The sequence below is a fragment of the Podarcis erhardii genome, assembly GCF_964252035.2.
Source record: "Podarcis erhardii genome assembly, chromosome: 6".
Classification (NCBI taxonomy): Eukaryota; Metazoa; Chordata; class Lepidosauria; order Squamata; family Lacertidae; genus Podarcis; species Podarcis erhardii.
The window spans coordinates 44,853,002-44,877,178 of record NC_138510.1 but is presented as its reverse complement, the minus strand read 5'-3'; the positions used below and the strand labels follow the sequence as shown (position 1 = coordinate 44,877,178).

The window sequence follows — 24,177 nt, the reverse complement described above, 5'->3', positions numbered from 1 at the left end:
GAGTGAGAGGGAAGGATAGCACTAGGGAAATTGTTCCAGAACAGGCTGTAAAAATGCTCTCAAATCTCTCCCTCCCTCTCCTCCTTCCCCCTTTCTCTCTCTCTCTCCCCCTTTCCCTCCCTCACTTATGACTCTTCTGTGGACAGGTAGTGGTTGAAAGACTAAGTTGTCTCCTATAGTCTGCTTTTTAGCCCTTCACTTATACCATAGTATACACATTGTGAATATTAAGGAATGCCAAAACTTTGTTTTGACTGTTGATCTTAATGAATGGCGTTATGTCAAATAATCAACATTTTGCCCACATCAAGACTGCAAGCTAAGTCAAACAAATTCACTTACTTTTACCGCCTTTTAAAAGGTGTTTTTCTGTGCCCTAATTTGGTATTGTAATGCAATTTTAATAAACAGAACTAAGCTGGCTGCCTGCCACCTGACTTCAGGGGCCTCTGTCCCCTACTGGACCCTAACTCATCAGTCTGCCTTTGGAGCCACATCCAGATGACAGCTTTTTATTCTTGTGGCTGGGCTCTGTCTTACAAAGTGTGTGCATTTTAGAAAGACTCGCTAAGCTTAACGGTCTTCATGGCCCAGACTGGTCTCTTATCAACTGTGAAGACTAGAGGGAAGCTAGTACAGACTCAGGCTACTCTGCGTTTTGGGGACTGCGTGGACCAGAAGTGCAGAAATTACTCCCCCAAAATTCTAGCTGTATGGATAAATGTGCCTGAATGGTCTGTTAAAAAAAAATCATTAGTTTTCAAATTATTATGAAGCCACAGGGAGACGTAAACAATAACAAAAACATCCAATCCTATAGCCAACTAAAAACAGGGCATACAAAACCTAAACATGTTAAATAAAAACACCCAATTTAAAACCACTACAATCCTATTTCTCTTGGCAGTGTGGGGAGAGATACCTGTAAACCGGAAACTAAACTATATGAAATAAAATCCCGCCGTACTAAATAGAAACGGCCAGGATCTTCCTGCCCCTTACAGACCCATAATGTGTTATTTTTTTCTGCAATAACTAAATTCCAGGTATATTATTATTATTATTATTATTATTATTATTATTATTAATCATTTATATACCACCTTTTTTCTTTTTGCAAGGAGCTTTTCTCTTCCTCATTTAATCCCCCCCAAGAAACCTGTGAGGTAGATTAGGCTGAGAGGCATTGACTGGCCCAAGGTCACCCAGTGAGCTTCATCATGGCCAAGTAGGGATTTGAACCCTGGTCTCCTAGGTCCTAGTCTGACACCCTAATCACTACACCGATTTTTTAAAAAACAACACCTGTGGGCATTCCCCCCAGAGAAGGGGAAAAAAATCTCTTTCCCCCCACAACCTCTCCAAAAGTTGGCAGATATATCAGAAGTAATATGAGATATGGTGTATGATGCCATTGGTGTAGAATTTTTAAGGAACATTCTCTCAGATGTGCATGAATTATCTGCGAAGTGCAAACTCTTTTAAAAATGTAAAGTTCCATTGACCGTGCAACATTCTGAATTTGCGCATAAATGTTTTGCTAGAAGAGATCAATCAAAAATAATAGTGTGCATGGAACTGTAGAGCTTCAAGGAACCTAAGGATCATCTTGTCCAAACTCTGGACCAGCAGCATTTCTTCCATTCAACTTCACCTGGCAGATCATCTTGTATTCATTTTCAGGTGTGCTGCTGAGATGTGATTTCAGACAATATACCTTATTGTTGTTTGGTTGTTTCTGTGTCATTTGGAACAAACATGGATGTTAAGGCATTTTTCTCACAGGTGATTTGCGGCCATGCAAAGCCTGCTGATTTATGACCACACTTTTTGGTAGCGAGGTTTCTGAATTGTTGTTGTTGTTATTCTGTAAACTGAATAAAATAATATTTGCCACATGAGAAAGTCTGCAAGTGACTTAAAAAATGTTAAGGACATAGAGCATAATATAAAATCTGAAAAAAACAATACATTACAATAAAAATCATGTATTTATTATAAAACAGTAATCAAACATACCCTAAATAGACATCAAAGTAATCATAATCCATGAAATGTATTGCATGTTGGATGTATGACTATTTAAGAGCTGTCATTGCAATTCCCTTGATTATTTTAAAATTCTGAAGCCAAATACAAATCATTTTAGTGATGGCAACTTCTCAGTCAAGTGAAGTCATGAGCCTTTCTTCTATATGGCATTACTTTCAGCTGTGTCCTAACTGCTTTCTTGATGGTTTTCTCATTCATATTCTCTCTCTCTCTCTCTCTCTCTCTCTCTGTGTGTGTGTGTGTGTGTGTGTGTGTGTGTGCGCGCGTGTGTGTGTGCTATTTCCAATTGGGTAACTACAGTCATAGGTTCAGATCAATAGTCACTCCTGAAAATTCCACCCTAGTATAAAGATACAGTGGTACCTCGGGTTACATAAGCTTCAGGTTACAGACTCCACTAACCCAGAAATAATACCTCTGGTTAAGAACTTTGCTTCAGGATGAGAACAGAAATCGTGCTCCGGCGGCGCAGCAGCAGCGGGAGGCCCCATTAGCTAAAGTGGTTCTTCAGGTTAAGAACAGTTTCAGGTTAAGAACGGACCTCCCGAACGAATTAAGTACGTAAGCAGAGGTACCACTGTATCAATATTTGAAATGTTTAAAGAGAAATTCCAGTTTTCCTGATGAAGTGCTAGAACTAAGCCTAATCACTTTGGCTGCAATTTAGGGTAACAGTTTAAAAGTTGCCACCATCTTATTGATTCTTGGTTCCATTGTGAAGTAATCTGCGATTCTTAGTTCTAGATCCAAGCATGTGTGACATCAGATGACTTAAAACAAAATTCCTTTGATTCCTTTTTTGTAATTAAATTCTTTTTTAATATCACATTCTGTCCAGGAGAGGAACACTTACGGTATTTGATTTCAAGAAGGTAAACTGCTGCTTGTCGTTAGAAACTTTGTGTGGAGGTAATGATAGGTTTAATAACTTGGCCATTCAAGTTATTGAATGACCATTCATTCTTGACCAGCCCTGGTAGCAGGAGTCTCTGTATTTGTAAGTGAATGTCACTTTTCAGCTGGGCTTTCAAAAGGTTATATACAAAGATTCAAAATTAGTGTGGATCTGAAGAGGCGTTTTGAAGATAGTGTTACTCCCGCTGACATGAAACAATTAGATTTTAGCTACCTCGAGTCTTACCACAATACGTATTCTGATTTAACCTAGGTGATCTAATGGTGCCTTTATCAGCTATTATTTCTACTTTATTTAGGAGACAAAATAGTCATTCGTGAAGCTCACTGTGTGATACCAGGTCAGCCACTTCCTTCTTACATCACCTACCATATATAGTTGGTGCCAGAGGGGGCCCTTTTGAATGTTCAGCACCCTCAGATATTGGACGGTGGCAGTCTGAGAGAGGGCATCCTCTGTGGCAGCCCCTAAGTTGTGGGGCTCCCCACAGAGGTGCTTTTGGCACCTTCAGCAAAGGCTGAATACTGTTTACCCTGGCTGTTGACACTTGAGATGTGTATTTTTGGACCCACCTTCTTTCTATAATTTTATGTTTTTTTAAACTCTATTTAATATTGTGTAATAATTGTGTTTTAATAATAACATTGGGTTATAATCCTTGTACCTGCCCAGGGACCTTAGGGTGAAGGGCAGGTAATTAATTGTTTGAATAATAGTACGGTAATAATATTGTGCTGTATGTTTGCAGTGAAATGCTAAATTGGCCCCAGGTTCCTAGTAAGCTTCCTGCAGCATAATACATAGGTGTGAAATTGCCAGTATTGATTATTTAAGTGGTGGTTTCCTCAGCTGCTTCCCCCCCCCCCAAGTTTCTTCTGTGTTAGGATTTCATTTTGAGTGCTGTAGCCCTGTAACTATGCTGCCACTTTTTATTTGTTTATATATTTTTTTTACTTACAGTCATACCTCTTGTTGCGTCTGCTTCAGGTTACGTGTTTCCTTGTTGCGTCCCGTGGCAACCCGGAAGTACCAGAACGGGTTACTTCCGGGTTTTGCCACTCACACAGAAGCGCTAAATTGCCCGTGCGCAGACGTGGTGCTTCGGTTTGCATCAGTTCCATGTTACGGACAGGCCTCCGGAACGGATCCCATCCATAACATGAGGTTCCACTGTACAGTGGTACCTCTGGTTACGTACTTAATTCGTTCGGGAGGTCCGTTCTTAACCTGAAACTGTTCTTAACCTGAAGCACCACTTTAGCTAATGGGGCCTTCCGCTGCCACCGCGCCGCTGGAGCACGATTTCTGTTCTCACCCTGAAGCAAAGTTCTTAACCCAAGGTACTATTTCTGGGTTAGCAGAGTCTGTAACCTGAAGCGTATGTAACCCGAGGTACCACTGTATTACATTTCAATCCTGCCTTTCCTCCAAAGAGATTGGGGTGTCTTGCAAGGATTTTCCTCTCTCTTCTCCCCACTCTCCCTGCCCCATATTATCTTCACAACAGTGCTGTTAAATAGATTAAACTAAGAGAACGTGATTGGCCTAAATGTCACCAAGTAAGTCACATGACTGGGAATTTGAACTTGGATCAATGCAGTGTTAGTCTGGCACTCTAACCACTATGCTGCATTTGCTCTATGCTGGGCCACGTTTTACTTCCAACCATATGGACTAAATACTTTTCAGAAGGTCTATAGTTGGAATGGTTTTGGATTTCAGAGATCTTCTTGATTCTGTATCAGAAACTAATTTTGCAACAAGATCATGCCTATTGAAAAAAATCTGGTGATTAGAAAGCAACATTGGATTCTCTTTTGCCGTTCTCCTGAAGACCGTCCATTTCTGAAGGAATATTGTGGAGGAAATCTGAAGACATGTTTGTAGCAGAAGGGGGGGGGGGGGCAATAGTACATGGAAGGAGTAGCAAGTTTGGAGCAAACTGCAGGAAATTGCTTTTCTTTTGTCTGCTGTGGCAGAGAGGGCACTGGTGTGGAAAAGTGTATTTTGCTGATTTGAACTTGAGTGAAATGGGTAATGAAGACAGATCAATACTGGCCCCTCTGCATTGCCTCACTCGAGGAAAAAGAGCTGCCTGTGTGTCTGCTGTGTAGCTGATTTCCCCCCACTTGGTCTTACTGCAGTTAGTTCTCTTGCACTCTTCCTGACAGAATTTTTTTCCTATGTGCTACACTCTGAACTGGTTTGCACATCACTTTAAGCCATAGTTTAAATTACACTGGTTTAAAATGAACAAGCAACATGCGGATGAAAAAGTCTCATTGGCTTACCATCATGGTTTGTCAAGAGAGAAACAAACCATGAGCCCTGGTTCACACATGAAAGCTAGCCAGCCTCTGGTTTGTTGCTTCCGCGGCACATTGAAGAAAGTAGCTGGGAGGAGTGAAGTGTTGTCTTTTGAGCAGCACACGCCATTGCACATTAATGTGACATGTGAACCAAGCCTCTGTCCCGCTTGAGCATTTCACCACTACTTGCTCTTGCTTTATGTGATTGGTTTCAAGAAAATTTGAGCTCGTTTTGAACAGATACTGTGTGGCAGCACTGTCCTCAGTCTAAAGTGCCCCTGCACGTAAGATAGGAGTCGCTTATACCAGGATGATAGGAAAACTTGGTACAGGTCTGATGCACAGCCTGACCTACACTAGCCTTAGGTTGGAGATCAGCAAAGGCAGATGCAACCTTAGAAGGCCGATAGGGTAAATAAAGCATCAGACATGACCTTGTTCCTAGTTTGTTTACCATCAAGGAATGTTAATGTACATTCTTAAGTGTTCTCTTCATCCCTTTTCATTGAATCTTAGAGCTCTATGGGTTGCAAGAGACATAACATACATGTGTACAGTGGTACCTCGGGTTACATGCGCTTCAGGTTACAGACTCTGCTAACCCAGAAATAGTGCTTCAGGTTTGCTTCAGGATAAGAACAGAAATCGTGCTCTGGCGGTGCGGCAGCAGGAGGAGGCCCCATTAGCTAAAGTGGTGCTTCAGGTTAAGAACAGTTTCAGGTTAAGAACGGACCTCTGGAACGAATTAAGTACTTAACCTGAGGTCCCACTGTATATCATACTCTATTTGGAGTGATAACATGTGGTTTCATCTGAACCCATTTCCTTGAGGAAAGTTCTTTCCCAAGAATTGTTAATAATGTTTTATGCATCTTGCTTCAAATTACAGAAGTTTATAATCAGGTTCTGTACAACTGTGTAGGCGTAATGTTGGAACTAAAGCTGTAGGCAGATACCAGGGTAGGCCAATGGAATAAATTATGAATAGGACTGGTACTAGATTGCTTGTTAACCTTACGCAGATTTAGAAAATCAGTCCAAAATCTGTTCATGTGTGGAGTGTGGATTGGTATGTACCCATTACCACATTTTATTAGAGGGGGTCACCAGCCTTTTGGGGACAGAGGGCATATTTAGGTTCTTGAGAGAATTGCATGGGCACCAATTTGTCTGGCTGCTTCTCTCCTCCAGGTCACCTTTCCCCGCCCCCCAGTAGAGTGCATGTGCAAACAAACACAAACATGCTTTGGGTTGTATTAAAGAGAATGTTTTGTCAGTGCAAAGTTATTCTTTGTGTAATGGGCCATTCTCCCCTCCCCTCCCCCCAAAATCTAAGGGTTCTTCCAACCTTTAGATTTCCCATTGTGCAAATATTGACTACTGCCCATTATTTGCTTTTCCATGAGGTCCGGATAAAAATCAGATCCAGTAAAATTAAGTGATCCTCTTGAATTTGTATCATTTTCCTTGGGGGTCCCCCCCCCCTCAAAAATAATATATCACTGTATAATTAAATCTTACATTGGTAAGCTGCACAGTATCACAGATCTGGTACTTGCAAGCACTACATAAACATTGATCCAAAGCATCAATCCAAAGCATTACTAGGGAAACCCTAGTAAAATTAGGAAGAACCGTGCTTTGAACTCACATTATTTTGCCATGTCAGAGGCTTTGCAGGCACTGGGGAAGACTTCAGCAGTGTCATTGTAGCAATGGGCACCACTTGGCAACTCCAGGTAGGTGTATGGAGTAAGTTTTAGCTGTGCGTGAGCTGTTCCATCCCTGAACTTGCTCTTCTGACTACATCTGGTTTCTTTGCATCTGTTGCAGCTCGCTTGCTCTATCCAGATATCTTCACATAATAGCTGTTGTTTTACAATGGCACAGAATATTTATCTGTTGTTTTACACAGCAAAACAAGATTTCAAACATTGCATCAAACCAAAATATGAGCAGTAGCGTTCAGTATTCCAGTCATGCTCATTCAGTCATGTGATCCTTTCTCCCTCTGTTCCTCAAACACAAATTGATATACTAGGTAAGGAATTGCCTTCTACCTTGAAGAATGCTGTAACCTCTTTGACTCTTGGGATACTTTATCCAGCTTCAAGCAATAGGAGATTTCATCTAACACAGCCTTCAGCTGAAGTCTTGTGTTATGCTTCATTAATGACTCTTACCCTGATTTAGATGGCACATTCCCTCCAGGGTTGGTTCCTTCTTGCCATATTGCTTCTTTGGTACTGCAGTCTTATCTTAAGAATCTGTTCTGCCAAGTTCTGCTTTTTACTTACCTGTTTTGAAATCACAACTAACGTCACTGAATGTGGTGAGCTTTCATCAGGAAACACACTTTCCACCACACACTGGCGATCCTTTTGCATTTCATTCCTAACTCCGGTATGGTGGGATTCCATTTAAGTAAGGCATCCTGGAAAAGCATCTCTTCAGATGCATTGTCAAAGCTTTGTTAGGAAGCCAGTGCTGTTAGTAAGCAGTTTTGTGGAATGGCAACTGGCCAACAAGTGAGTCACTGCCTGCCTTAGCTCACTGTCTGCCAGATGCCAGCTATGACACACGCACACCCACAAACCATTCTTGGAGAGAGAAATTCAGCCTCTCTGTCTACAGACACAATGCTTCTGTTGTTGGGAGTGCTAATATTCAGAGAACGGAGAAGAGTCTACAGTTCTTATGAAAGTAAAAAAGCAGGCTTGGGACAAGGAGTTAGTTGAAGTTTCTGTACTAGTTCAACTTTCATTTGCACCAGAACATTATTTTAATATTTCTTTCTTGTTGAGCTTCCCGTGTGCAAAGTCCTGAACTAACTGGTTGATGCTAAAGTGGTTGATCTTTCCTTTTAACATGAGTTTCCTATAATGTTTGTTGATTGTATGATTCCTATTAAATATTTGAAAGCTTATGCCCCAAATTAAAGTATCTTCTGCCCAGATGGCCTAATGCTTTGGGAGCTTTGTCATCCTCCCAGAGTCTGATATGGTATATTGAAAGAATCCATGTGTTTAACAGTAGAAACAAATTCAAGCTTTCATGTTGTATGTTCAGATCATGTCAAAATTGCTGTCATGTTACTGTGGCTGTGTGAGCCATTAAAACAGGCCTCTCACGCTTCCATTATCTTCAGATATGCCATCCTGCATGCTGTAGCTTAAGGTGTTGCTACTAAAGATATTTAGGGTGAGCAGGCTTAGCTTCCATTTTGATGGAAAAGTTGATTTTGGAGTCACCAAGAAATGGACTGAAGCCTTTTGCCCCTTAACTGAAGCCCCTGCTCTTAGCCTATAGGTAACTTACCGTATTTATCTTTGTTCACACTGCTCGAGCTAGAAGGGAAAAGCAAAATAGCTGGATAGGGCAGTTATGGCTATCTAAAGTTATGGAGCCTATTGGTCTGTGTTAGTATTGGGGGGTTGCTTCAACAGATTTTAAATTCTGGATTGTTTCCATTATCAGGATCTTAGCATGCTTTCTTGTTTTTTGCCCCCCCCCCCAGGTTTAATAAACAACTTGAATACAAACACATAAACTGTGTTGTCAGGAATAGTGCTGCTGTTGCACAAGATGAGCTATAAACTTGTTGAACAGTCAGTCTGTCTTGTTTAAATCTCCAGACAATAGGTGTACACTAAGAGAGGAGACACAACGAGGAAGCATTATGATTTGAAACCTCATTTTTAACAATGGTAATTTCCTGTTAGCACTGGACGGAGTTTTGCATCATTGCTTGTGTCAATAAGCAGAGTACATGTGTTTAGCTTATAACTTTGCAGCGCTGATATATTAAACCACTTTTCAGCATTTGATTAGGGCAAATGTTTTCTGTAATGAGATGCAGCTACTGTGTTGACAATTCTTATAATATTGGGTAGAAGATCTTGAGGGAGGTAGATGATAAGATGGTAGAACCCAGCCCTGGAAATGATGGGGCTACTTTTTTCACCATCTCATCTTAAACCAGGAAACAAGAAATCTGGAGGCCTCTTGAGTCCTAAGAATACTCCCATCTTGTAAGAACCATTGCTCATGTATCTTTTATCTTCTTTCCTGCCCCTCTTCCTAAGGAGCCCCCACCATTCTCTGTGTCAGCTTAGCATTTTAAGAGAAAGGGGAAAGCGATTTGATGTAGACAAAGGTTTGTATGAAAATATAATTCTGCTTTGTTAGCAGCCATCACACTCTAAAAGGCACTGCTTTTGTTTTCTTGTAACGTTGTGAAAACCTCATGTCGGATCGAGAGCTGCGGCCCTCACGACTAATCGCCTCTCCTTTGTGTTTTTAGATTATAGGGGCAATTAGTGTTGTCAAAACCTCTGGCAAGTCTCTTTGCTCTTGACAGGGTGTCAGTCCGACGGGCGCGAAATGGAAGGTGTTATAACTCTCCGGTAATTAGAATGCCTCCGATTTTGAAAATGCCAGCCAACGTGTATCAAGCTGGATGCACGGTGTAGTGGTGGGGGTTGGTGGGGAAGGGAGTTCAGATGGGGGATGCAGATGAGCAATTAATTACAGGCTCTCATTCAGAGCACATTGCAGGCTGATGAACAGCAAAGGGAAATTAGCGTGATGCTTGTCTCCTAGTGAGTGGGCATCAACTCCATTCTTTCTCATTCTCCTGGTACTGCTGCCTGAGTTTCTATGTTGATTTTCATTGCTACTTGCATGTTGGAACACCCATTCCGTTGGTTAGACAAAGCACAAAATACTAGTAGCAATGTACATCAGTGAAATACAAGTTGCAGAGGCCATGGTTTTGCTATGATAACAAGGCTTTATATTAACTACTCCACTATAATTTAGTGGAATACCTCACCAATGGCTTTTCCATGTTGTGCTGCCAGTATTATATTAGGTTTTGCACAAGATTCTTTCAGGTGAATGTTGGAAGAACTTTGCAACTAACTGTGCTATATTGATGGACTAGAATCTCTGTCCAGCGTGAAGAAGGTTAGACAGTCTGGATTTTGTTAGGGAGGACCAAGGGTCTTGCAGCTTTGCTTCATGGACTGATTCTGGTTAATGGTGCCTCTTTAGCAGTTTTGGAGCAAGCCCACAGCAGTTAATAATTAACTTTGTAAGTTGACTCAAAGTGACTTCTGGAATAACAAATGAAAATTTGGGCACCTCCCTCAAGCCAGCAACCTGAGTAAACAGATAAGACTTGCAACCTGCCCCAAAGGTCAGCAAGCTCCTGAATGCTTGAACCAGCAGGACAGAAGGGGGGAAAAATGCCCTGGTAGAATTCCCTCTGCTCAGGTTCCTCCTTCTGAGTGAGGTATTAAACTCCTTGTAAAACTAAAGGTAAGATTGCCCTCCAGGTTGTCACACTTGCCAGGTTGATGGTGAGTTTGATCTGCTTCATGTGACAAACTGCAGCCTTTTCCATCCTGAGTGGTCCAGTGTAAGGGTGAAGACTATTCACTGCAGTATCTTCATTGAGTTGTTCGATTTCAAACTGGGATGGAGGGGAGAGTGCATCCCTGACAAGGGACACAAGAGGGATGAGAGTTTCAGATTGCATTAGCTGTATCTCGTGTATATTCTGGAGGGGCTGGGACAGATGTTTTGAATGCACCCCAAATTTGAGCTATTTCTGGACATTCTTTGTTCTTTCACAACAGTGCAATAGAGTGCTAATCCTAACTGGAAAGTTTATTTTCTCTACTTAAGAGAAAGGCATGGATGAAATGGAGCAATCATTTGCATTCCCTGATTAATTTGATTAAAGTGATTTAGATGCCCCTTTTCCTTTGCTCAGAGTGGTTTACAAAGCGGATGTATCTTTCCTCTCTTACTGAAGACAAAAGGAGGAACATCCTCTAACTTCAGCTGGGAGGTCGTTCCTTAGTTTCAGTGGCAACTGGGATAAAGGTCCTGGTCTTGGAAACCAATAGTCATTCTTCACAAAGTGAAGGCTCGTGGAGCAGGACATGATCTGACAAGGTGTGTGTCTCTATGTGTGAGTGTCATATCATTTCAATTACTCCCCACATAGCTTAGGTCTGGTGAGTCCTTCGTCATCTTCCACCTTCTAGGAACCATCTCTTCCCTTTCTATACAATTCAATACTTTGAGCATTAACTCCAAATGGTGCCTTTATTCTCCAAGACAGGGGTTCCAAAACTATGGTCCATAGACCACCAGTGGTCTGTGAGCTTCATTCAGATGGTCTGCAGCATGTTTGTGAATTTATGGTTGAAGACAGCAGACAGCATTTCCATCAAATTAAAAACATTTATTTTTAATTGCTTCTTTTACTTCTTTTATTGTATAACCATATGAATTCCATGGAATACAATAGAATGCAATATATAAGAAATAAAACAAGCAATAAAAATACAATACAGCATCTAGTGCAACAATTGGAACAACAGCAGAAAAATCATTAAGTGGTCCTCCAAGACCTTCAGCAATTTTCAATTGTGCCATGTGGGGTGCTGGTGGTCAGGGAACCACTACTCTATGAAGAATATTCCCAGTAATAGAGAATCTGCAGGCCTTTTGCTGATAGAAAAGACCCAGGAAACTTTACTTAGCTCGAAAAACTTTTATGCTAGTGAGAGTGGAATGTCTGCTCCAGAGAGCCCTCCATGCAGGAATTTCATTCCTAGGAAAATTGTGTATTATAATAGTCAAGCCTGTAAATTTTGTCTGTTGGTTCTGAAAGTCACTCTATTGTCACTTTTTACATGACAGTTCTTCATCTGTGGTGCTGAGAAAATGTGGGTATTCTTCAAATGCTCTTTGCAGTGAAGCCTGATGAATGGAATAGCTTTTTTAAAAGTCCCTTACTACTTCAGTGTTCTTCTAACACCTTTGCCATCTTCCCAGTGCTTGTCCAGTTGATTTCCTGCTTCTGATGCAAATGTCACTGCATGAACATACAGTTGATCACAGTGTGTGTGTGCGTCTGTGTTCGGATTTTTTGTGTTTTACCTTACACCAAAGGTTTTCCATGCAGGAATTGTATGACAGTTGAAGCAACCTTCACTCTGAGAATAAGGTGTGGTTATTGTTCTTATTACTGCTGCTGCCACTATTGCTATTATAGCAATAATATTTAATATGCCACATTATTCAAAAAGGTGCACTGAATCCCTAAGGGATAGGTAGCTTGGAGACTGGTGTTTCTGTGCACTTGTTAACCCTTCTCCAGGAACATCAATTTAAAATATGTACTGACAGTTATTAAAGTAGAGCTCATCTCTTTAATACACCCTTCGTGAGCCTCTCTTTCCATACTTTCCACACCTGCACAATCTGCACCTTAAACACACTTCACCCCCATTGATTTCTCTGTAGGCTCTTGCATCTTTCCTGGTCTTCTTCCACTCTCACTTCAAGCCAGAGGTGTGTGGAGTGATCCAATTGTGACCCCATGACCATGCGATTATTAAACCAGTCAATCAATTCCTGCCTAGATGGACTTATTTCCACTACTACTTTCCTTGTATGTATGGAGGTATGATAAGCAAAGTAGTCTTAGAAGGAAGGTGGAATAACTTGCTCACTACATTTATTCTCTCTTCCCAACAAGAGCACACTAATTTGTCTCCTTATCTCTGCCCCCACCGAATTGAAACCTAGTCACATGGTAGACGAAAGAAATTATAGGATAGGTTCCATCAGTTCATTCTATGAGGGAATGCCATGCAAAACTCCTATGTCCATATTATTTTCTTTCCATTCTTGTCCAACACTAAAGCATTGAACTGAAAATAGAGGAACCTGCAGCAAAGAAGTACCATGAGTTTTAGGGATTGGGAATAAGCAGTATATGGATGGCACCCAGCTTTTATATTTTGTTACTTATGAAGCTAGAAATTGCTGCCTCTTTCCATAGCTAGTGTGTGAAGGTTGTGGTTAGATGGATGAGGCTTAATTAATGAACTGAGGCTTAATCGGGGTAAGACTAAAAGTGATGCTGATGGGAATTGGAGTGGCAGGTTTTCCTGTTGTGCTGTAGGACTGGCTGTACTTGTTTCCAGATGGACTTCTGTATTAAATACGTTGTGAGATGCCTTGAGCAAATGTGAAAAGGCCAAATACAAATGCTTTCAATAACAGTTTGACACCACTCATATTTATCAACCTGATTCTACACCAATTTTTTTCTGAGCTAGGAGAAAATACTTAGAATAGTGGTTTTTGGATCTCTTAATCGTGGTTTGCAGAGAGCAGGCCACTTTCACCAGAGTGCTTCTGACTTTTGGTTTCCATTTTCAGCCCTGAGTTAAAACGTGTACCTTTAAATCCTTTTTTAAGGATTTAAGTTGTTGAGGGTTTTTACCCCAGGAAATAAACTGCCACATGGGCCAGATTAAACCGACTGGCGGGCCACATTAGGCCCCCCAAATAGACTTTGGACAATGCCTGCTTTGGAATATCTCCAGGAGTTACATTGAATTGTGTAAGCAGCTGCATTAAGGCCATACAAATGTAAATTTTTGAACCCAGAAGAACTCCTGAGATTAGAGCAGGGGTTAGCAACCTTTTTCAGCCGTGGACCAGTCCACCATCCCTCAGACCATGTGGGGGGCCGGACTACATTTTGAAGAAAAAGAAATGAACGAATTCCTATGCTCCACAAATAACCCAGAGATGCATTTTAAATAACTTTTTAAATAAAAGGACACATTCAGGTGATTGGACCACACCTGGCCCATGGGCCTTAGGTTGCCTACCCCTGGATTAGAGCCTTTGTTGTGTAAAGACTGCTGAGAATCATTATGACCCTCAACATCCTCACAGAACTTCTGTTCTTCAAAACTAGTGATTTAAGGTGATGCTGGGAAGGCCATGCCAGTAAAGTGGTGTGTGTGTTGGGCAAACTTCTCCTCTGCTCACCTTGGCCTGACTTTTTCCAGAAATAAATTGATAACCCTAATCTCCCTAATCCCGGCTTGATGGCGTGCATCTGTCGGATGCTGGAAATGATATATGGCTGAAGGACATAGCTATGGGGATAAGGGATTGGTTTCAGGCATGAGAGTATTGGCAGCGAGCGTTGCTCGTGTGGCGGTAGGCATTGGTAAGAAGGGGTTAAGACGATGTGTGTGTGGGGAGGAACGCCATCACCTCCCCCCAGCGAGCGAAGGGTGGTCCGTTAAAGGACCCCGGGGGGCGTGGCCCTGTCCGAAGCCTATGGAGGTGTGGGCCAAAGGCACGCCCCAGAGCGGTGACCCGGGGGAGCTCCTAGCAGACGTGCCTCGCGGGAGTCTCCCCCGATATAAGGTTAACCCTTCCCTGTGTCTCCAGCAAATGGGCTGGAGCCGGATAGCCGTTAGGACCAATGCCTATGCCAATGCCTCTCATTCCTGAATTCAATAAAGTTGTGGCCTAATTCGCCCAATTAACCTTACATACGTTGTCTTGTGTCTTTATTTATCCTGGTGGGGGCGGGAACTTGCCACGCAACCCTAATCTCCCTAATCCCCAAAGCACCCTCCTAATTTCCCCAAGCACCTACATTCCCTTCCTTATGATCAACCTTTGAGTTCCTTCTTCAAGTTTCCCTTCCAAGAGGGGTTCAAAAAAGTAGTGACAGGGAAAAGGTTCTTTCATAGCAGTGCATACCGCAGCAATAATAACCTTTCACAAGCTCTTCTCGTTGTGAGACTTTTGTGGGTGAGCTGAGAGTTCGTTTGGACCCTGGGTGAGACCTTTGTATCAATGTAACATTTTTATATGTAACTGTGTATTTTTGTAATACTTTTGTTTAAGTTGTCTGCTGTTGCTTTCATTTTCTGTACACTTCTTAGAGATACTTTAAATATATTAAGGGGCATAAAAAAAGGTAAAGGACCCCTGACCATTAGGTCCAGTGTGGCCGACTCTGGGGTTGCGGTGCTCATCTCGCTTTATTGGCCGAGGGAGCCGGCATACAGCTTCCGGGTCATGTGGCCAGCATGACTAAGCTGCTTCTGGCAAACCAGAGCAGTGCACGGAAACGCCGTTTACCTTCCCGCCAGAGCGGTACCTATTTAGCTACTTGCACTTTGATGTGCTTTCGAACTGCTAAGTTGGCAGGAGCAGGGACCGAGCAATGGGAGCTCACCCTGTCACGGGGATTCGAACCGCTGACCTTTTGATCGGCAAGCCCTAGGCTCTGTGGTTTAACCAACACAGCCACCCGCGTCCCATTAAGAGGCATAGAAGTGAAGTAAATCATATCACCATCATCATCTACAAGCAATAGCTTTTTCCAAAGGCAAAGAAGTGGTATTATGGAGCCATCAGTGCTCAAGGTGTCTGTGTTTGTTTCAGTCTAACCTCAAGTTCAAAACTAGTTCAAGTTCTACAATATTTTGTACTGTGTTAAATTACCTGTAGAAAGTGAAGCAACAGAATTAGGGTGTCTGACAAATGATTTATTTATCTTTGTGGTCTTAAGATCAGCTTTTGCCCTGGACTTGCCTCACTGTGTTTGGTCTGTGACGGGTAAAAGTTGTAGGATTGGACAGACCAGTTTATCTCAACTCTAAGGTCATGTCCTTGTGAAATTTTGAGAGGGGATGTGCCGGGAGCCAGTCGGCCTGGCAGTACTTGTAAGTGTAACAAGCATCTTGCTCTTGCCCACATGCCAGGAAGAATCAATGTAGCTGTACCTTCTTTCCCTGTTCTCCTACCTACACCCTTTCATTTGGGTATAGCATATGCCATCATCCACCGTCCTTTGTTTCTGCAGGTTCCAGTGTCTGTGGCCATGATGTCTCCTCAGATGATCACCCCACAGCAGATGCAACAAATCCTGTCTCCTCCTCAGCTCCAAGCTCTGCTGCAGCAGCAGCAAGCAATTATGCTGCAACAGGTAAGACAGCCTGTGTTTGAGTGGCCTTCTTGTGACAGACATTTCATGTGATTTCAGAGGACCGACCTTTGTGTCTCTACATTTCTCACATGCAAATATAATGTGTTTTCTGTTTGTAAATTCCGAGATGAGGCACTGATATTCTACACTGATGTCCTGAGGCAGAGAGATACTTACCCAGGGTTGTTTAATGTGTCCTTGCTTAGGTGCAATGTAAGTCCTGGACAGCCATGTTCTACACTTTCTACTGTAAGAACTTATCCTCGCCCATGTCCTTTGCCTCTGAATATGGTTTAGCCACAAATATCTAGGCTAGCTGAAATTGTTTTAGTTTCCCCTTTGTAAATGGCAGCTCTTTTTTGAGAGGGGCTTGAATTGCCCTCCCAATGAACAGTTTTGAGAGCCAGTGTGGTGTAGTGGTTAAGAGCAGTAGTCTCTAATCTGGGGAACCGGGTTCGCGTCTCTGCTCCACATGCAGCTGCTGGGTGACCTTGGGCCAGTCACACTTCTTTGAAGTCTCTCAGCCCCACTCACCTCACAGAGTGTTTGTTGTGGGGGAGGAAGGGAAAGGAGAATGTTAGCCACTTTGAGACTCCTGAAGGGGAGTGAAAGGCGGGATATCAAATCCAAACTCTTCTTCTTCTTCTCTTTAAAGATTGCTGTAGCATAGGGGTCTCTCTCCAAAAAACATTAACAAAACTTTCTAGGTTTTTCTTCTTCTTCATGCTTTATTAGACCAGTGCTAGTATAGTGAAGAGTCTGTCCCCATCAAATGGATTTGGGAGTCAGGTCTTGTCGCAAGGTGGTGAGGTGTGGGTGTGTGCTTGTGTGGGGAGGGAATTTCTTTTCCCCGGCAACAAAATCGTACAGATTCATTGCTAATGCAACATTGTTAGTCTTCTTCTGCTCTGCCTTGGGAAATGTCTGGATACCTTATGACAACTGAATAATCATAATTGTACATTGCTATGCAATGAGATTAGAGTCTAGAAAGGCCTCTTTCTCCCTGCTGTAGCTGTTCTTGTGAAATATTAAGAGCATTAACTATGAATAATTGCAGCAAGTTTGAAATAGTAAGTTGGATGTGTATGCCATTCTAATTGGTACTGAGTCAAAGTATTTGGCCTTTGGTTTTTGTAAATTTTGGGGGTTGGGGCAAAAGTGATCATTGAAGATTGGATTGATGTTCAGGTGCAGGTGAATTTCAAAATTCGTCAAATTGCCTTAAAAACAAGATGTCAATGTTTTCTTTTTCTAACAACACAAAGCTTTGCCAGCTGTTCTGCTTGTATTACTGGGATGGAATGCCCCATGGAAATAATACTGTATCTTGATGTACAGTGGTGCCCCGCAAGACGAATGCCTCGCAAGACGGAACACTCGCTAGACGAAAGAGTTTTCCGTTTTGGAGGTGCTTCGCAAAACGAATTTCCTATGGGCTTGCTTCACAAGACAAAAATGTCTTGCAAGTTCCTGCGGGGTTTTTTCCCTTTCCCCCCCTTTTTCTAAGCCGCTAAGCCGCTAAAAGCTGCTAAACCGCTAATAGCGCTAATCTGCTAAGCCGTCAATGGGCTTGCTTCGCAAGACAAAAAAACCGCTAGACGAAGAGACTCGCGGAACGGATTCTTTTCGTCTTGCGAGGCACCACTGTAACATCTTTCTTGGGGGGTGGGTTGGGGGTGCCACTCACCACATTGTATTTAAGGTAAGATGAAAATTCTTGAGTTTAATCTGCATCCTGGAAAGTTGCCAAATATCTCCATAAACACTTTCATGGAGAATGGACAGTTCTGAATGCGGGATATTCAACCAGCGCTTAATTCAAATATTCCTTGTGTTAAAAGACTTGGCACCCAAATCAAGGATGTATCAAGAGTGTTTGGTTGGTTTTGTTGTCTGAACGTGGGCTTGTAGTTCAGCTCTCTCCTTGCTAACCATGAGCTATAGCAAAGACCTAGTTTGGCTTTTTGTGATGTGCTGACCAGGTCAATGAGAAATTTAAGAAGATAAGATGAATTAAGGGTGCTCTTATCCAACTAAATAAATTAAGGTGCTCTCACCACTAGGAATTACTTTGTAGCTGCACATAACTGGAGAGCCTTATTCCAATTAAGATATGTATTTTGACCTAACGCTTTGTCTAGCTGTTCCTCTTTGCTGCTCTGAACCACATTTGCTTGCCCCCTAATTTGGAATTGAGTGTTTGAATAAAAAGTCAGCCTTAGCAGCTTGATCTGGTACTTTTACAGACAGACAGACTTTCCTTGGCAAAAGGAAGATGCTTTCTCTCTTAGTTACGAAATAGTTAGAAGAAGGGAGGAGATAATAAAATCCCCCAACAAAACACAACTTTTTTGATAAACACTTTCTCTAGGGAGGGGGAATGAACAAGAAAACACAGCATCCTCCACACCCTTCTTCCTGCCTTCAGTACCTGTTTACTTCATACAAGCTGATAAGAAGTCAAGGTTGGCCCCAGGGAAAGAACAAAGGGTAAACACTAACTTGGGTGGGGTCCTTCCTTCTCTGAGCCTCTTTGGAGCCAGATAGAGAAACATGTTTGACTGCAAATTAAACAGCCTAGGCCGGAATAGCTGGCATTCTCCACAAGAAGAAAACCAAACATCACACCTCTCACCTCTTGACCCAATGTTCTCAGAACCCCATACAGAGACCAGGTTTTGATTGGCTTTTGGGTAAACAGGGAGGCTTTCCAAACCTGTTCAGCAGACATAAAGAGAAAAGTTTCTGCTGTCAGCACTGTCAACTACAAGCTGATAAGGACTTTCCCAGAATCCCCAGGGGCATTCCTCAGGAGCCAGCTTTTTTTCCTAGTGTTGAAGAACCTGTGTCGACCTCTCCTGTGGTTCTGGCCCCCTCCTGTGGAAAACAAACCAAATTTGTAGATTTAGAAGGGCACAGTGTATTAAATTAGAATTGGCATCCCTTTGAAAATCCCTGTATAATACCACTTAGCACACAATGAGCATTACCCTTTATCCAGGAATCTTAGGTCACATTGTAGAGTATTAAGTGTTTATGTGCAGTATATACTGGCATGCCTGTTTCATAGATAGCAGAACAGAGACGCTAAGTAGAAGTGAGTTATGATACCCCAGAGCCCCAATCATATGTACCATTTAAAAGCCGCACTCTCATTTTCAAGTTTTTGAGGTGTAAATTTTTAGAAAAAAATAAATTGTACTTTTAGGATTTTATTTTATTATTTGCATTTTTATGTAATAAACCCAAACTTTTGCTTCTTATAATCCATGTCCAGGACACCCAGAAACAAGGGCAAGTATTTTTAGGGCAGGGCAATTTATTTTCCTAAGATTAAAATAAAATGTATGTTTGTGAGTATTTACAATTTAAGAACTGAGCAACTTGCAAAGACTACACCATACATAGTATACAAATGTAACCAAGCCTTACTACATGCCATTGCATTAGCTTGCATTCATCCCTTGCTAGATTGTAAGCATCTTGGAGGCAGAGACATACGAGTGCCAAGTGCCTTTGGCATGCTATAAATTGCTCTTTTCACTCCCTGCTGATCTTCAAACAGGAGACAAAGATCTGGTGTTTTTTTTAGAGAGCCTTTGAAACTCTGAGTTTGGCACACACAAAATTTGGCTTGCTTTATTAATTTAATGTATTGATTTCTGAGTTTGTTCTGCCGTTTTGTTTACTTTTCGTATTATGGATTTTAAAATTTGTTACAGCTTGTCTTTAGGCTTAAAGACACAATGCTAATGTTTTAAAAAGCAAAACAGGTAACAGTTTCACCTTTTTGCTTCTGATGTGACTGTAAAACATACTTTGGCTATTTTGACTTTCTTCTGTAACGTTATTATTCACTCATAATATTTGCATGCAAATTGTGCAAGGGGAGCTTGGAGAAACTGCATGTGTGAAACTGCACTTAGAAAGTACTTAACATACAATGATTAAACCAACTGAACAGGGTGAGCATGAAGTTGGGGTGCTAAACAGCTCAGGACAAGGACTGCCCCTCTGCATGTGAATTGACCTAGACCCTGTGATCATCATCTGAGGTCCTTCTTCATGTGCCTCTTCCATGAGAGGCCTAGAGGAGACAACCCAAGAGCAGACCTCCCAATTTGTGGAATACCCAGGGGAGACTCACCTGGCACCATCATAACATATCTTTAGGCATTAGGCAAAAACTTTCCTCTATAACCAGGCCTTTTGCTTTTAACTATCTGTGGTCTTTTAGAAGTGTGCAAGTTGTTTTTATTGTATTTCTTTCCCCCCTTTTTGTTTTAATTATCTATGTGCGGGGGTGGTAGTGTCTGTCTGTGTCTTTGGTTCTAAGTTGCTTTGGGTTACCCTGGACACAATAAAATGGCTAACAAATTTAATAATGATGATGATGATGATGCAAGTGATGATGACAGTGATGATGAAGCAATACAATGCATAACCAAATAACAGACAAATTGCTTGATATAGTAAGATAAATATATGTCTGTTTCAAATGAAGTAAGCTCCTTCAACTCTAAACCAGTTAGTCTCTGGTTGTACTGGACACAAAAATACGCAGTTTCCTATCTCTCCCTCTTTCCCATTTATCTCGCCCCAGATGGCGTAGTGATGGACAGGAAGAGCTTACAGCCTGGAGCTCATGTAAAACAGTCTGTTGAATCATATTCTTTCAGTTCTGGGAATTCTCCTTTAAATTTTTACATGTATTTGCCACACCTTTTAGAAAAATATTACATTTGGCTATCTGTTTCCATTGCAAGAAATAATGGAGGAAATAATTTCCCTGTCTTGTTTTCTTGGTTTTTTCTTTCCCCTGTAAACAAAAGATTTGCAATTGCTATAGTCTTCTCTGTCTCTGCATAAGCAGGAAGGTGACGATTCTGCTGCTTTACAAATGATGATTTAACATCAAACCTTGTGGAGTTAAGCATGCCTTACTCTGGGTGTTGCTGGCATGGAAGAAAGAGCCTAGTTTAAATGGCTCACATTTTAAAACCCACAATTCTCAGGAGTTTTGGAATCTCCCAGCATTCCAATGCAATACTTGCAAATAATGTCACAATTCTTAGCCACATGATATCAATCTAGTGTGAAGTGCTGGGGAAACCAAAGCAGTTTTACAAGTGCCAGTGTAATCCAGTTCACAGAACAAGAGAGAGATATTAGTGGAATACTGGGTTTCTTAAACAAGTTAATTTCTCAACCTCTATTTGAATTCATAAAATGGGAGTGCCAGTGAGCTTCATATGATCTTCGTGAGGATGGATGAGCTGTAAAGAAAATTGTTATACTAAAAGTACAACAGAAATAAATAGCTTTCTTCCACAGACTCCTTATGTGATCCTGTTCAAATCACCTGCTTCTTGGGGGCTATTGTAAATAATGCCAAACATATATGTAACACCTTGTCAATGTGCTAACACAGGCATAGGTACCTTCGGCCCTCCGGATGTACAACTCCCATGATCCCTAGCTAACAGGCCCAGTGGTCAGGGATGATGGGAACTGTAGTCCAAAACATCTGGAGGGCCGAAGGTTGCCTATGCCTGTGCTAACATTTTAGGAAATGGTGAGGCCCAGATATATAATTCTCAATCACTCTGCCCCTTTTTAAATCAAACACTGACCTCATTCACATATCACTTTAAACCATAGTTAAGCAAAACTAGAGTTTTAAGGTGACAGTTCAGTGTGCTGTGTATGCTACTGAAATGGTGGGTGTTTCACTCCTACCCCACTCCTTCTGCCACCGTGCTCCAGAAGCTAAGCCATGGTTTGGCCTAGTGTTAGAATCTGAATCCAGGCTCACGATTTCTTTCTTTCCAAACAAGCCAGGAGCTGTAAGCAAGGTTTGTTCTTAGCTTCCTACTTGTGATTTATTTGGGAGAACAGGAGCAGGGAAGGAGTGAAGCACCTTCAATTTCAGCAGTGTGCATGAGCAGCAGTGAGTAACCTTTGGTGCTCCAGATATTGCTGAACTACAATAAGCCCCAGCAAGCATGCCCGGTGGCCCAGTAGGTGTCGTAGTAATTTAGCAACATTTGGAAGACCACAGGTTCTCCACCCCTGGTTTAAAGTGATGTGCAAGCAAACAACTAATGGTCTCATTTCCTCTCTATATTCTTCCCTCATGCCTCTCCCTCAGCTGCAGGAATACTACAAGAAGCAGCAGGAGCAACTTCATCTGCAGCTACTGACTCAGCAGCAAGCTGGAAAGCAGCAAGCCAAAGAGGTGAGTTTGGCCTCTGTGTACAGAAATGCACTGCTGTTTGCATGAACACTTCTGCAGAAAAGTGAGTTCAACTTGTTTATAAAGGGGGGGGGGGCAACTTCAGAAATGTCTTCTGGGAATGGTAGATGAGTGGTGCATTATTCCTCCTTTAGAAGAACAGACTGGCCAATTGTGTAACTTCCTATTTGAGGGGGGGGCAGACTGTCCTTCCTTATTCTATGAAACAAGCTAAATTTTCCTATGCTTTTAAAAAGAACTTACTTTTTTTTTTTAGAAATAAATTCTCCTGGATCCCCAGTAATTGTCTGGGAACCTGTTGCTTGTTCAAGACACTTATCTGCAACTGCAAACATATGATTTTCACTTCAGGAATCAAAAATCATAGATATTTGCCGCATCCCTGCTATTAGCACTCCTGCCAGAATCAACATCATAATACTGAGTGCTGTGAAAGCATTATTTGGCAGTTGTGCTGCTGCCTTGAAAGCACACGTTGCAGTGTATGATAACCTGGAAAATCTGATATGCTTGTCACAATAGCACAACCCGCAGAACTTATTTCTGGGCTACCTGTTAGTTCTAGGGAATAATAGAGCTTCCAGGATTCAAATGTCCATATCTCAAACCCTTCTCCAATGAATTTCTTCAGCTTTATATTTGCATAGTTAATTGTGTTGTGATGCAACAAATTATTTTAGCATTTTCCACAAAGGTTTGTGCGAGGACAAGTGGAGAATGATTCAGCTATATTGATGTTTCTAAATTCCAGGATTATTATTTTTTGTGATATTTGAGTTTATTTCCCCCAATATTTACTGAAGCACCATGAATTTCAGCTTGTTGTGAATTATTGTGATTAACACCACCATCATCGTTATTACTATTATAATCACTATCATCGTTATTTAGTTGCCTATTTCAAAAATAGTTTCTAGGCGATTTACAAACAGAATAAAAATATGGAGTTAAAAATGTAGCAACCATCAGTACGCTAACAAAACAATAACCTCAAGCATCACAGCAACAGCAAAATAGCAGCAGTATATGGGCCACAACAACCTTTCTCAATCAACCTTAACCTGTATCATCTGTGTCAGGGAAGCCTGATTGGAGAATATTCTGTAGCTGAGGGGCCACAGCTAAAAAGGGCCTCTCCCATGTCACCACTCTTCAACATTCTTTACATTAAAGATGGAAGTTTATCAAGTTCTTCAGTTAGTGTTGGATTGATAGAGGCACTAGCTGAGCAGTACTGTTCTGTATACTCCCCCAAACAGATTTTGATTCTTCCTGCTGTGTCACTGGTGATGTGTGCTGCTTCTATTTATTGTTAGTTTCTTCCATTCTCTGTTGCAGTAGCTTCCACCACAAAGCCATCTGGCATAACCAAAATTATCAGCAGCTCAGAATCACTATTATTAAGGACTGTATGGTCACCTTATGATTTAGCCACATTATGCATATGGCCAGATATCAGGATTAACCTGTGACCTCTCTGTGAACCCAATAGGAACTATGCATGCTCAGGTCAGACTCTAAAGGTTCTAGAGCGCTCTTATGAAAGCAAGGTGCTCTTCTGCTCCTCTCCCCTAAAGGTTATACCAGTCTTTCTGTCACACCTCTGATTTAAGACTGTTTCCATGTGTTGGCTGTAATGTATAAACAGGCCCTTAGACTGGCCTCTGTAAATATATATATATATATATATACATACACACACACACACACACACACACACACACACACACACATATATAATGGTTGGATAGCCAGTGCTTAACCTAGTTTTGATATCTGGAGGGGTGACTTTTTTGGTCATATCATGCTT

General features: G+C 41.7%; 1 protein-coding gene across 6 annotated transcripts in view; it reads left to right on the top strand.

Annotated features, from left to right (window-relative positions):
- Positions 1–24,177, top strand: part of FOXP4 (forkhead box P4) — a 159,247-nt gene that overhangs the window by 77,951 nt on the left and 57,119 nt on the right. For all 6 annotated transcript variants that reach the window (XM_081865383.1, XM_081865381.1, XM_081865384.1 and 3 more), the window contains 2 exons: positions 15,986–16,108; positions 22,263–22,349. In XM_081865383.1, coding sequence (XP_081721509.1) covers positions 15,986–16,108; positions 22,263–22,349 — 210 coding nt within the window. The remainder of the gene's footprint in view (positions 1–15,985; positions 16,109–22,262; positions 22,350–24,177) is intronic.